The sequence below is a fragment of the Gracilinanus agilis genome, chromosome 1, assembly GCF_016433145.1.
Source record: "Gracilinanus agilis isolate LMUSP501 chromosome 1, AgileGrace, whole genome shotgun sequence".
Taxonomy (NCBI): Eukaryota; Metazoa; Chordata; class Mammalia; order Didelphimorphia; family Didelphidae; genus Gracilinanus; species Gracilinanus agilis.
The window spans coordinates 187,527,432-187,541,382 of NC_058130.1; the positions used below are offsets into that span (position 1 = coordinate 187,527,432).

General features: G+C 38.8%; 1 protein-coding gene across 1 annotated transcript in view; it reads right to left on the reverse strand.

Annotated features, from left to right (window-relative positions):
* Positions 1–13,686, reverse strand: part of LOC123249421 (proline-rich protein 11-like) — a 176,754-nt gene extending 163,068 nt beyond the window's left edge. Inside the window, 1 exon segment of the mRNA XM_044678449.1 lies at positions 13,602–13,686. Within this exon segment, the coding sequence (XP_044534384.1) occupies positions 13,602–13,686 (85 nt within the window).
* Between the last annotated feature and the right edge of the window lie 265 nt (positions 13,687–13,951).

Here is a 13,951-nt window from a genome sequence, read left to right on the forward strand (position 1 = left end):
CAATCTTAGGGATGGCAGGACCATATCCCTGAGCCACACTGGACAATTAGCCCCATTCTCAAATCCTTAGCTATCCTTATGCTCACCCTCTTCCATGAAGATTGCGGACATTTTAAAAAGTACTTTTAGTGAAAAGGTTGTTGTCTTCAAACAAAACCTGATAGACATTTCAGCAGCCCTGCCTCATGAATTTCTTCATCTTCTCCTCACTCTTCCCTTCCCATTTTCCCAACACATTCTGGTGGTGGCCAAGCTAGCCAACTTCTGGCATAGCCCTAGGCTGTGTACTCATTTAATTCTTCTCCTATGCCCTTCCTTAAATATCCTTTTCTAAATGACACATTTATTTAATGCTGCCAAAAACCCAGAGTAACCTCTGAAACGCATCCTTAAGTCTTGGTTATTTATATTGGCTGGAGTCTTTTCTTCCCCCTCCAACTGTTGAGGCTTTGTTCTGGAAGAATGCAAGGTAGATGGAGGAGAACGCTGGGGCAGTGTGTACAGAATCAGGCCCGCCTCTGACTCAGACAAAGCTTATTCCCCTCCTAATACTTCCCAGGAGCTTCGAATGGCAAATTGCTTCTGGCTTGTAGATGATTTCATGTGAAAGGGGCAGGACCAGAGAGAGGAAGCAGGAGGTTGATAAAGTGAGAAGAAATGGCAAAGCAGGCCTTGGCTTCCAAAAGTCAATTAGTCTGCATTGTGCACAGGAACATGAGATGACATATATTTATGTGGTGAACCCTTTATTTAGTGGCAGGTTCTTGGCCTTTATGAAACTCTTGATGCCCTTTGTGGATAATTTTAGAGCTCGAATGGGCCTTAGAGAATATTTAATCATTCTATTATAGGCATACATAGAGATGGGAGAGACTTCAGAGATTATCTGGTCTGAATTGACCATTTTACGGGAGAAGAAATTGTGTCCTAAGAGAATTGAGATGACTTGCCCAAGAGTAACAGAAGTGACAAAGTCAGAGAGGTGTCTCAGTAAGTGGCAAGGCTGGGATTTGAACTCAGGTCCTCTGACTTGTTTCTACCACACTTACTATAGCAACTTCAAGGCCAAACCAGATGAAGTAACATGTTCAAGGTCATACAGAGAGTTAATGGGAAAGCAAAGACTAGGACCCAGAACTCCCCACCATATTTCCTCAAAGCATTTCAAAAGAATAATTTTATGTAATGGCTAATGCCATCTTGAGCCACTGTATCTACCTACTAGTTATTTGCACATTGTCTCTTCCATTGGGGTGGGACCTATTTGAGTGCAGGGATTACTTTTTATTGAAATTTTCATTTAATTAATTAATTTAGAATATTTTCCCATGGTTACAGGATTCATGTTCTTTCCCTCTCCCTTACACCTCCCCCCCTCTCCATAGCTGACATACAATTCTACTAGGTTTTACATGTATCATTGATCAAGACTTATTTCCATATTATTGATAATTGCACTGGGGTGATTGTTTAGAATCTACATCCCAAAACATATACCCATCAACCCATGTGTTCAAGCAGTTGTTTTGCTTCTGTATTTCTATTCCCATAGTTCTTCCTCTGAATGTGGATAGTGTTCTTTCTCATAAATTGCAGGGATTATTTTTGACCTTCTTTTAGATACCTATGATTTAGTGTATATATATATCTATATAGCGAGAGAGAGAGACAGAGAGACAGAGAGACAGAGAGACAGAGAGACAGAGACAGAGACAGAAAGAGAGAGACAGAGACAGAGAGACAGAGACAGAGACAGAGAGAAAGAAAGACAGAGAGAGAGACAGAGAGAGAGAGAGAGAGACAGAGAGACAGAGAGATCTGATATATAGTAAGCACTTAATAAATCTTGATTGATTTAAAAGATTGGTTTTATAGAACTTTTCTTAAGTGTGTATTAAGTGGAAACTACTCTAAGTACAAATACAAGCAAACAAGATAGTTCTTATCCTCAAGGGGCTTATATTCTATTGGGGAAAGATAGTCCATAAAGGGTGGAGAATAATGAGGAAGGGTAGGGTAGCTAAGTGGCATTGTAGAGAGAGTACTGGCTCTGGTGCTAGGAAGACCCATCTTCCTTAGTTCAAATCCAATCTCAGACATTTATTACTTGTGTGACCCTAGGCAAGTCACTTAACTCTGCCTCTGTTTCCTCATCTGTATGATGATGATGGAGAAGCAAATGGCAAACCATTTCAGTAACTTTGTGCCCCCCCAAAAATGATTCAAATGGGGCCACAAAGAGTGGGCCATGTTTAAAATCACTGAACAACAACATTGGGGGAAAAAGGAAAGGACACTCATGAGAAGAGCTAGTCTGTTGGCAAAAAAGAGAGAATCTGGAAGGAAAAAAGTATAGACAGGGTCCCCGTGAAAAAAATGGTCCTATTGAAGAGATTCCCCATTTTACTTCCCTTTACCTAAAGCCCTTAGCTTTCTTTAAAACATAGCTCAGAGGCAACCTCCTCCTTTCCCTACCCCTTTAGTTAGTTATCTGCAGCCTCTGTTCTTAAAATTCCATTGTTCTTATGTCTACTGATTAACACCTCCTCCTGGAACTCCTCTCCCTCTTCTTCCACATACCTTCAGAAGAATGTCACTTCCACTCAGGCAGGTCTGGATGGCTGGCTTGTTTGTATATTTGACCAATGTCCTCATCCTTACCTCCCCCACAATTGTCATGTTTTACACATAGAAGGTCCTTAATAAATGCTAGTTGGGTTGAATTGAGTTTTTTTAATTCATAGGCAGAACAAACACAGTAGACAGTTTTGTTTTTCTCCTGTTAAAAATCATAATCGCCCTGATCTCTGCCTCTTGGTATCAAAGAGTGAATGGCTCCTTTGAGGTTCTAGCAGGAGTGCAAACAAACTCTAGAATGCCCTACCAAGCTTGACAGCCTTTGGGTTAGGTCAGAGCCTTGGAGTATAGTCAAAAAAATTGGCTACCAGAAGGCTTGTCACACCAGATGAGGAAATAATTCAACTAAGGCAATTCTTGAAGAATGTCCAGGATACTCAGTGGTTTCAGATATGACTTTCGAGATCAATAAATCAATAACTATTTGTTAATCATTTACCCAGTGCTAGGCACTCTACTAGACTCCAGGGATACAGAGAGAAAAACCAACCCGATCAAGCAGTCTCTGCCCTTAAAGAGCTTATGTCTTGTTGGAGAACAGGTATTATTGCCATAATTAAGGAGAGGGCTAGGGGTGGAACCTGTGATCTCACTGGTCTAGGGAAGGAATACCCAGATGAGGAAACTCTCTTTACCAGTGCAGGTCATATATTCATATGTATATGCAAAATAAATACAGTATAATTGAGAGAAGGGTATATGAGAAGGATACTTGCCAACTGTAGGGATTAGGAAAGGCTTCATGTAGAAGGTAGGCTTTAGGCAGAGTTTATAACAAATCAAGAGATTTCAAGAGTCAGAAAAGAGTTGAGAACACATTCCATGTATGGAGGATGGCCTGTGCAAAGACAGCTAGAGGGGATATCAACTATCAGGGCACCCAGTCTGAGGCCCTCCTTTTGCAAAAGAGGAAATTGAGGCTTTGAGTTTACGCATTCTACTTTGGTAGAAGCAGCCACCAGAAAGCAACAAAATTTGAAAAGGGTGAAGAAATAAGTGAGGAAACAAAAACATAAGGAGAGAAAGAACTTGTGTTATTGATGTGGCGTTGCTGAATTTAAAATTCAGGCCCCATCCCCTTTAATGATTAAAAAGAGATGAACAATTTAATATCACCTGGGATCTAAAAGAACTCCTTTTGAGGTTAAAAAAGCAGCCAAGAGGCCAAGCAAACTTTAATAGGTACCTTCCTGCCTGTGACCATGAGGTTAAATTTTCAGATTTTTTTTTTCTTAAAGAATCAGAGCAATTTCTGAAGTCAGATGTTTTTATTCTTCACATTGCATCATGGATCATCAGATTTCAAAACAGAGTTAGAAAGGAGTTGAGGGGATAGGCTGTCTAAACCCTTATTTTTCAACTGAGGAAACTGGGACAATCACTTGCCCAATGTCAAACAGGTAGTAAGCAACAAATCTATCATTTGAATCCATGTCTTCTGACTCCAAATTGAATACTCTTTCCACTGGTACCAGTGGCCAAAAGAGAAGGACAGTGATGGTGAATAAGGACACCAGAGTGAAACTTGTAGAATGGGTTTAGGGATGACTGAGAGGAGTAATTGTTTCATTCTTTGTATTTGTATCCTCAGCACCTCACATGATGCCTGACACACAGCAGGAATTTAGTGAGTGTTTGCTGACCGAGTGATTGTTAGTTCCCAAGGCATGAATCTGGCATGGGATTGAGACCTGCCAAAAATTGGTTGAACCTGATGGCCAGTACCTATTTCTAATGATACATGGTGGGTGAGGGATTATCCAAGTATAGGAAGTAAGTAAAGGATAGAGAAAATTTCATGGATTAGCTTTAAGAGGAAAAGAGAAGAATTTGGATACAAGCCCCAGGAGAGGATTCTGACAAGGAGAAAAGGATTGTGGGGGTTTTACTGGCATTAGCAGTCATTCTCTGACTCCTGTTTCCACTGAATTGGAAGGAAGTTTTGCTCTGTCAATTTTCTCTTGGTAGTCCTAATCTTGTGGAGAGATTAGTGATTTCCTTGGTTGAGAGTTTGCCTTGGAGTGGACTGCTTTTTCCCTGAGATACAGAGACCACCTTCCTATGATCCAACTGCCAGAAGTCCAATTGGCCAAGGAAATCCCAAGGGTTTACAACTGGGATTTTGGGTTATCTAGGGAAGCCAACCCCAGGCTTTACGTAATGGCTCAAATATACCTGTGAGTCCTTCATTCCTCTTTGTCCTTATGTTAATCCATATTTATTAGGTTAGTTTATAGTCAGATAGCTTTTTGGATCTTAGGTAAGAGCAGGGAGACATTGGAAGGGTTTGAGAAGATCAGAAGAGCAAACCCCATGGGGGGAATGACAGATTGGAGGGAGTAGCTATAGCTTGATAGATTTATGATGATATTTATCATTTCTCTACCCTTAATAAACTTGTTTTTTAATAATTTCAAGGGTTGTGCTTTACTGGCCCTGGGGAGGTTCCTATGTGGGTTTTTATCATCTCTCATCCATCTAAGAAGGATTTTTATTTCACAAGTTGGAAAGGTTTTTGTATTGACTTCCAGAAAACATGAAATAATACAAGAAGGAAGATATTCTCTCAACTCTTTCCTATGTTCTGTAAAGGACCTAGCAGAATGGCCAATATGACAGTAAAGGAAAATAATAAATTTTGGAGGGGTTGTGGCAAAATTGGGACACTAATGCATTGTTGAAATTGTGAATTGACCCAGATAGAACATTTCAGGGGGTGCATCTGGCCCACAGGCTGTAGTTTGCCCATCACTGCTCTAGACAATATAAAATATTTAGGAATCTATCTGCCAAAACAAACACAGAAATTATATGATCACAACAACAAAACATTTTTCACACAATTAAATCTAGATCTAAACAATTGGAAAAACATTAACTGTTCCTGGATAGGATGAACTAATATGATAAAAATGACAATCCAACCCAAATTAATCTACTTATTCAGTGCCATACCTATTAAACTACCAAAAATGTTTGTATAGAATTGGAAAAAAACTATTACAAAGTTCAAATGGAAGAACAAAAGATCAAGAATATCAAGGGAAATAATGAAAAAGGCTAGTGTTCGATAAACCCAAAGACCCCAGCTTTTGGCACAAGAACTCAATATTTGACAAAAACTGCTGGGAAAATTATTAAACAGTATGGGGAAATTTAGGTTTATATCAACATCTTATACCCTGTACTAAGATAAATTCAAAAAAGGGTAAATGACTTAAAATATAAAGAGTGAAATCATAAATAAATTAGGTGAAAATATATTAGTATCCCTGTCAGATCTGTGTGAAAGCAAGGAATTTGAGACCAAGCAAGAGATAGAGAACATTACAAAATGTAAAATGAATGATTTTGATTATATCAAATTAAAAAGGTTTTGTACAAATAAAACTAATGCAACCAAAATTAGAAGGAAAGCAACAAACTGGGAGAACATTTTTATAATAAAACTCTCTTCTGTTTAATTTTCCAAATATATAAGGAACTAAGCCAAATTTACAAAAAATTCAAGCCATTCCCAATTGACAAATGGTCAAGGGACATGAATAGGCAGTTTTCACATGAAGAAATCAAAACTATCAATAACCACATGAAAAAGTGTTCTAAATCCCTCCTGATCAGAGAAATGCAAATTAAAACAACTCTGAGGTATCATCTCATACCTAGAAGACTGGCAAATATGACAGCAGAGGAAATCAATAAATGTTGGAGGGGATGCAGCAAAATTGGGACACTAATACACTGCTGGTGGAGTTGTAAATTGGTCCAACCATGCTGGAGAGGAATTTGGAACTATGTGCAAAGGGCTTTAAAAGACTGCCTGCCCTTTGATCCAGTCATATCACTGCTGGGTTTATACCCTAAAGAGACTAAAGAAAAAAACTTGTAGAAAAATATTTATAGCCACGCTCTTTGAGGTGGAAAAATATTGGAAAATGAGGGGGTGTCCATCGATTAGGGAATGACTGAATAAATTGTGATATATGTTGGTGATGGAATATTATTGAGTTGAAAGGAATAAAGAAATGGAGGAATTCAATGTGAACTTGAAAGACCTCCAGGAATTGATGCAGGGTGAAAGGAGCAGAACCAGGAGAACATTCTGCAGAGACTGGTATACTGTGGCACAATCGAATGTAATGGACTTCTCTACTAGCAGCAATGCAATGATCCAGAACAATGCAGAGGAACTTGTGAGAAAGAACATTCTCCACATCCAGAGAAAGAACAGTGGAACCAGAAATGCATTAGAAAAATATATGATTGACCACATAGTGTGATAGGGATATGATTAGGGTTTTTGATGTTAAAAGATCACTCTACTGCAAATATGAATAACATGGAAATAGGTCTTGAACAATGATATATGTATAACCCAGTGGAACTGCTTGTAGGCTTTGGGTGGAGGGAGGAGAAAATGATGGGGAATGGAGGAGGATCATGAATCATGTAACCATGGTAAATATTCTAAATTAAAATTTAAAAATAAAATAGAAAACAAAATAAAATTATGTACATCAACAAAAAAGAACTGGAAAGATCTACATGAACTGATAGAGGGTGAAATAAGCAGAACCAGGAGACCATTGTACATAATAACTTAAACATTGTGGGACAATCAAATGTAATGGACTGCTACTAATAGCGATGCAATGATCCAGGACAATTCTATTTGACTCATGAGAAAGAACACTATCCTCATCCACAGAAAGAACCGTGGAAGTAGAAACACAGAAGAAAAACATATGATTTATCACTTGTTTACATGGGTATATGACTGGGGATTTTGGTTTTAAAAGATTATTCTATTACAAAAATGAATAATATGAAAATAGTTATTGAGTGATAATATATGTATAACCCAGTAGAATTGCTTGTCAGCTCTGGGAGGGGGGTAGGGAAGTGGGGAGGGAGAAAAACATGAATCATGTAACCATGAAAAAAAATCTTAAAATAAATAAATAAATGTTTTTTAAATAAAATTTTAAAATAAGTTATGTAGAGGAAACCTTACTGATTCATGGTTTAGGATTTTTTTGTTTCAAATATTCCCTTCCTCTTGCTCAAAGATAGATGAAGTCTTCTCTCAATCAAGGAAAGGGGATTAGAAAGTGTTCTAAAAGGTGTTAGAATCATTAGCAATTAGGTGACAGTTTCTCCTGGTAAATACTCTCAAACAAAAAGGAAAATAGTATTTACATCAAGAGAAAGGTTGCTTATTACTTCCCCTGGATGCCATTCTGATAAGGTTAAGAAAAGGGTCCTTTGTAGTAATATTCCCTAGGGACAAGCTAGCCTAGGCAGATGCCAGTTCTTATCCACAGTAACTACCATGGATATACTTGGAAATTATGGAACGTAGGGCAAATTCAAGATTAGGGAAAAGAGACTTGAGATATCCTAAGGACCCAGTATGCTACTGATCCCTGGCAGGGAGGAGACAATTGGGAGAAAGGAGTGCTTCCCCATTTTGGTTCTCTCTACCTCTCAGTCTCCTGCTGACTCAAACCAAGAGTTTAATTGAACAAATTGACAAGACTGCATTAATGTAATGAGCTCTACCAGCCACAAAAAGGGGGGAAATCTAGGAAATGGAGGTAGCAGTTTAGAGAACTTAGTATTTTTTCAAGTGTTCACTAATGTTGAGTGATACATATGCCTGCTTGGAAATGATCAGTGGACTTGCCGGCACCGGGTCTTCATCATTTGAAAGGGCTGGGTAACTGGGCAGCAGTGCCCCCTTGTGAATTAAAGAGACATATAGAAACAATATAATTTCTATTCACAAGTCAAGGAAGGATCATCGGTTTGTTTGTTTTTTTAAATCATATTCCCTATGTCAACAGAAATGAAAAAAAGCTTTTTTTTTTTAATTAAAGGAAACCATTGGAGAGAAAATGGGTAGTTGCCCAAAAAATCTTTGGCAGGAATATATGTATGATCACTTATCTATTCAAAGGAATCTCCAGAACTTATCTTTGATTAAAAAATAAACAATTGCATGGACAGAGGAAAAGGAAAAGTAGCCAGACAGTAAGTCATATGAAAAATATCTGGGGTTTTTAATGAACCATAAGCTCAATGTAACTCAATATACATGGCACAGCCATCCCCTTCCCCACTCTTCCCCTCCATTCCCCCAAACAATAACCACAGCCTTCTTATCCTAGCCATTATTGAGAGGAAGTATGTCCATAATGAATGCTGAGAGAGGTCCATTGCACTCTGACTTGGTCAGACAAGGAATATGGAGGCCATATATGAAAAAAAGAATGCTCATACGCTGACAAGTGTCCAGCAGAAAGCAGCCAAGATGCTGAGAGAACTACAGACTGTCCACTGGGAGAATGTCAATTTTTTTTTTCCTGAAAATGTTTTGCGCATGAGGGTGTAGTTGAGTTGTTTTTTAAGAATTTAGAGCATCAAGGATATTGTGTGTTTATGTGTGGTCAGAAAGAGCACAACTGGAAGCAATGGGTGAACATGAGCAGAAAGGCTTATTGTAGTTCAATGTGATAATTTAATATTGGTTGCCCAAGGACTTATAGGGCTTCTTCTTAAAAGAATTTTTCAAGTAGAGTCTGGATGATCAGTGGTTGGAGACATGATAGAAGATATTCTTTTCAATTCAATTTGTAATTCATCATTTCCTGAACCAGATAACCTAGGAACATCAGTACCTGACCTTTCCCAAGGGTAGCCACCACCTCCCCTAATAGGCACACAAGCTCTCAAGGCTTGAAAAATTATAAATTAATAGTAAAAATAAGACGCATCTATATTCCTTATTCCTCTCCCTCATGTCCTCCACTGAACAAATAATCCCCCAAAGTCTTGTATGGTCTCTGTGACTTAAATTAATGTCCTGAAATTCCAATCCCATGTCAGTGGGGATTATCCTTCATTAGTAGGACTCCTTCCATGGCTCTTCCTTCTGCACCAGGTTGCCTCCCTTCTGTAGCTCTCCTCCACTAACAAGAGTAGTTTCATCTCTCTTTAATTCTGGAGCAAACTGAATATTCCTGATCATCCAGAAAGGATTCTCCTCCAACTCTTCAGAGTCATAGAGAATCTCATTAAATTGGAAGATCTTTATGAGCAGAGACTGTCTTTTGCCTCTTTTTGTATCTCTGTGCTTAGTATAGTGCCTGGCACATAGCAATCACTTAATAATTGCTTAGTGAATTTTCTTTTCTTTTCCATTTAGTTTTCTTTGTAAAGAAGCAAAAGTCAAATATTAGCTTACATGCCCAGAAGAGGGAGCTGCTCTGAATCTTCCTCCTGATAAAAATACTAACTTCCAGAGACAAGGTTAACCCTTTCCCTTTTGATCCAATGAGAATTACATGGCTCTTTTTCTCAGTTCTTCTATATAAAGTGACCAGGACACAGTTTACTTGTAGTCACTAACTCTATACATCAGGAATAGGGTATGATTTGTGGGCTCATTACATTTTTATTTTTGTATTTATTGTTATTTGTATGGATGTATGGAACATGGAGATTTATACATCGAGCCTGAATACTATATTCATATTATATAGTATATATTATATGTCATATATCCTATTATATATACTTATAGGCAGTCAGTCAACAAACATTTATTAAGCACCTACCCCATGCTAGGCATCATACTAAGCCCAGAAAGGGAAAAGGTAGTCAGGACTCAGGAGTAACTCAGAATCTAATGGGAGAGACAACATACAAACAAAACTCTACCACAAGCTATATTCAGGATAAATAGAAATTAATCAAGAGATTTAAGGCACTTAAGAATTGAGGGATTCAGAAAGGCTTCCTATAAAAATTGGGATTTTAGTTGGAAATTGAAGGAATCCAAGGGAGCTAAGGGGCGGAGATGAGGAGGGAGAACATTCCAGGTATAAATTACACCTACAGAAAATGACTTGAGCCAAGAAATGGATGTCTAATTCAAAGAAAGGCAAAGAGGCCAGTGTGCGTAGTTTTCCCTTGCAGAATTTAAAAATCAAAGAGCAATAGCAATGGTTGGATGTCAGCACAAGGTGACTTTGACCTAGCCATTTTTTGGCACAAGGTCATTACATTATGATTATCTGAACCTCATATGTTCCCAGGGTCACTTGTAGTCCTTGATCAGTGTTTTTCCTTTGATATCAACCATCACAGAAATGACCAAAGCCTCTCAAGATACATCAATTACATATAATTAAAGACCAAATTGGATAAATGTTTACTGAAAAAAAAAGAACAACAAAAAACCTTTACCATCATTGACTGAAACAAAAGGACTACACCAAAGAGACTAGGAAACCAGACAGGAATAACTACATTTGTGTCATATTTCTGGAGTGCTTTAATGTTCACCAGATACTTTTTTCCTGTGATGTAAGTAAAAGAAGAAAGGAAGGAGAAGGAAAAAAGAAAAATCTAGAGTAGACCATCTTCTAACAAAAAAAAAAAAAGACAATTTCCAGTAATTGGTGAATATGTTGTCTCTCTCCTTCAATACTTCAAGCTTCTTAAAAGTAAGGATTGTGTTATATTTATTTTTCTTCTTCCATAGCATGTAGCACACTGATACAAGTCATTAAATGAATAAATGAATGATATCCATCTAAAGATGAGCAGAAGTCCTTTTCTCATACTCTGTAAACATGTATAGTTTATCTCCAGCTAGTGCTTAAAGCTGTTATTTAGATCTTTAGCTTTAAACTCAGAAAGAAATGGGGATAAGGATCCCTGTGAGCTTCCTATTGACTTGGGCAACTGCAAATTAACATTATGTTTTATTGTGTTTTTAATTATTTTGTTAAATATTTCCCCATTACATTTTAATCTGGTTCTAGCAGTATTTAAGAGTGGTCACACATAAGCCTAGTGTTTGACAACTCTGATTTAGAGGAGAGGTGTTTATGACTTTGCCTTTCCTCTCCCAGTGTTTTTAGTGTCTTTGCTCAAAATGATTGAATATCAGTCTTTTTCCTATTCTGATTTTTCTCAGATACATTAAAAGAAACACCGCTTTAATGTACTAGCCTTGGGGTTGTGATCATTTGGGAGCATGAGAGATGGGGGAAAGAGAAAGAGCAGAGTCTGGAATAAACAAAAGAGACTCTTTCCCTGTTTGGTTTCTGAGACAACTCATTGGGCTAATGTGGCTGGGAGAACATTCCATTTTAGAATCAGCACTGTGTATTAGTTCCAAGGCAGAAAAGTGGTAAAGGCTAGGCAATGGGGGTTAAGTGGCTTGCTCAGGATAACACAGCTAAGAAGTGTCTGAGGCCCCTAGGACCTCTGAGCTTGGCTCTCAATCCACTGAGCCACCTAGCTGCCCCCCCCAACCATTGAGTTTTAAACTTGCTCAAAGTGAAAGCTAGAGAAATATAGCTAAAGACCAGTAGCAGTGTACAGTCTAATATACAGACCTACTTTTATTTTGCTTTGCTTTATTATGCTTTGCAAACATTGTATATTTTACAAATTGAAGGTTCGTGGCAACCCTGTGTCAAGCAAATATATGGGCACTGTTTGTCCAATAGCATATGCTCTTTTCATGTTTGTGTCACTTTTTGGTAGTTCTTACAGTATTTGAAACTCTTTCATTAATATTATATCTGTTTTGGTTATCTGTGATCAGTGATCTTCCATGTTACTTTTGTAATTGTTTTGTGTCACAAATTGTGCCCAAATAAAATGTTGAACTTAATAAATGTTGTGTGTGTTTTGATTGCTCCACCCTTTCTCTCTCCTTCTCTTCAGCCCTCCCTATTCCCTGAGACACAAAAATATTGAAAGTAAGCCAATTAATAACCCTACCATGACCTCTAAGTGCTCAAGTGAAAGGAAGAGTCAATCTATGTGGCAAACTTCCCATCTTTTCCAGTAGCTTGCTTTTTAGTCATTCTTAGTCCCTCTAGTTAGTTGTCTCTCTCCTCCTTATCTTTTTATTCCTTTCCTCGCTGCCTTCAAACAAGCTCAAGTTTCCCCAATCCTTTAAAAAATAAAAATCAAATGTTTTCACCAAATCCTATAGTCACTTCAAACAAATGGCAAACCTCTCTTCCTTTTCTCTATTAAGCAGTAGAATTTGAACAGAGGTCTTTTCTGACTCCAAGTTGATTATAATCAAATGCTATCCAGCTATATCACTTTTAGTCAAAAAGCTATTATTGTTCTTGTTCAGGTGTGCATGTGGGTCCTCTCCCTTCCCTTCCCTTCCCCTCCCCTCCCCAATACAGAAATCCAACAGAGATAAATTTGGTTTTGCCTCTGGTTTATGTTACTCAGTGCAGCCACCAAATCTTGCATGCAGAGGTTTGACTTGTTAGCCTTCATTTTTCAAAGCACCTAGTCTGAAACTTAGAGGGGATCTTCCCTGACTGACAGGAATACTGTAAGGGAAGTAATTTTCTAGAAAGGAGCACCGGTTGCCATGGTTTCCAACAGGCAGAAACTCCAAGGTCAATTCCCTGAAAATCTTTCATAGCTGCTATCAGCCGGGTGATCCTACATTTCTAATCACTTCTCTACCCTGGGAAGGAGATTGCTCGAACAGTGCCCAGTGCTTTCGGAAGGTGGGGGGCGGGGAGGGGAGGAAGGACGGGGTGCGTGGTGATACGGATGGGGTGGGGAAGAATGTGAGTAATAACCCCTAAAGAGAAAAATGTGGAAAGGCGGGGGGAAAAAACAACAAAAACAGAAAAACTCAGCCGACTGGCTGACCACTGTGACAATGCCCGGCACAGCTGGTCCCCGGGAAGCTGGAGGAGGGAAGCAGGACTTGAAGAAATGAAGTTTTTATAAACCTGAAAACCCGTTTTTCATCTTCAGACTCGGGCTCGCATTGAAACTAAGCCCTGCAAAGCTTCCGAGGGAGAGCCTGCCCCAGGAAGGATTTTGGTCCTCTCTGTCTGACTGATACATTTAGTTTCCTGAGCTCGGCAGTCTCCAGGTAGGGGTAAAAACAGTTCCAGCCTCACCAGCCAACCAGGCTGAACCAGCGGCACAGGACCTCATCCCTACTTCACTCGCTGGTATCCTTTTTCGACTACATCCCGCTGCCATCTCCAGGGCTTTCCCTTCACAGATCAGTGCACCAGCCTTCTGAATTAAACCATTCTGCTAGCACAGCTGCCTTATCGATTAAACCTTTTCTTGTCTGCAGGAGCTCAAGATGTTTCCAGGAAACCTCCCCTCCCCCTCTTCTCCTTTTCCTCCAGGGAAAGGTATTTTTCCTTTAGAAGCCTTCTCTCTCCAGGGATCTCTGCGTAATCACAGGTGTTCAGCATTCCCACACCATCGTTGCATAATCAGCCATTAGCAAATGGTT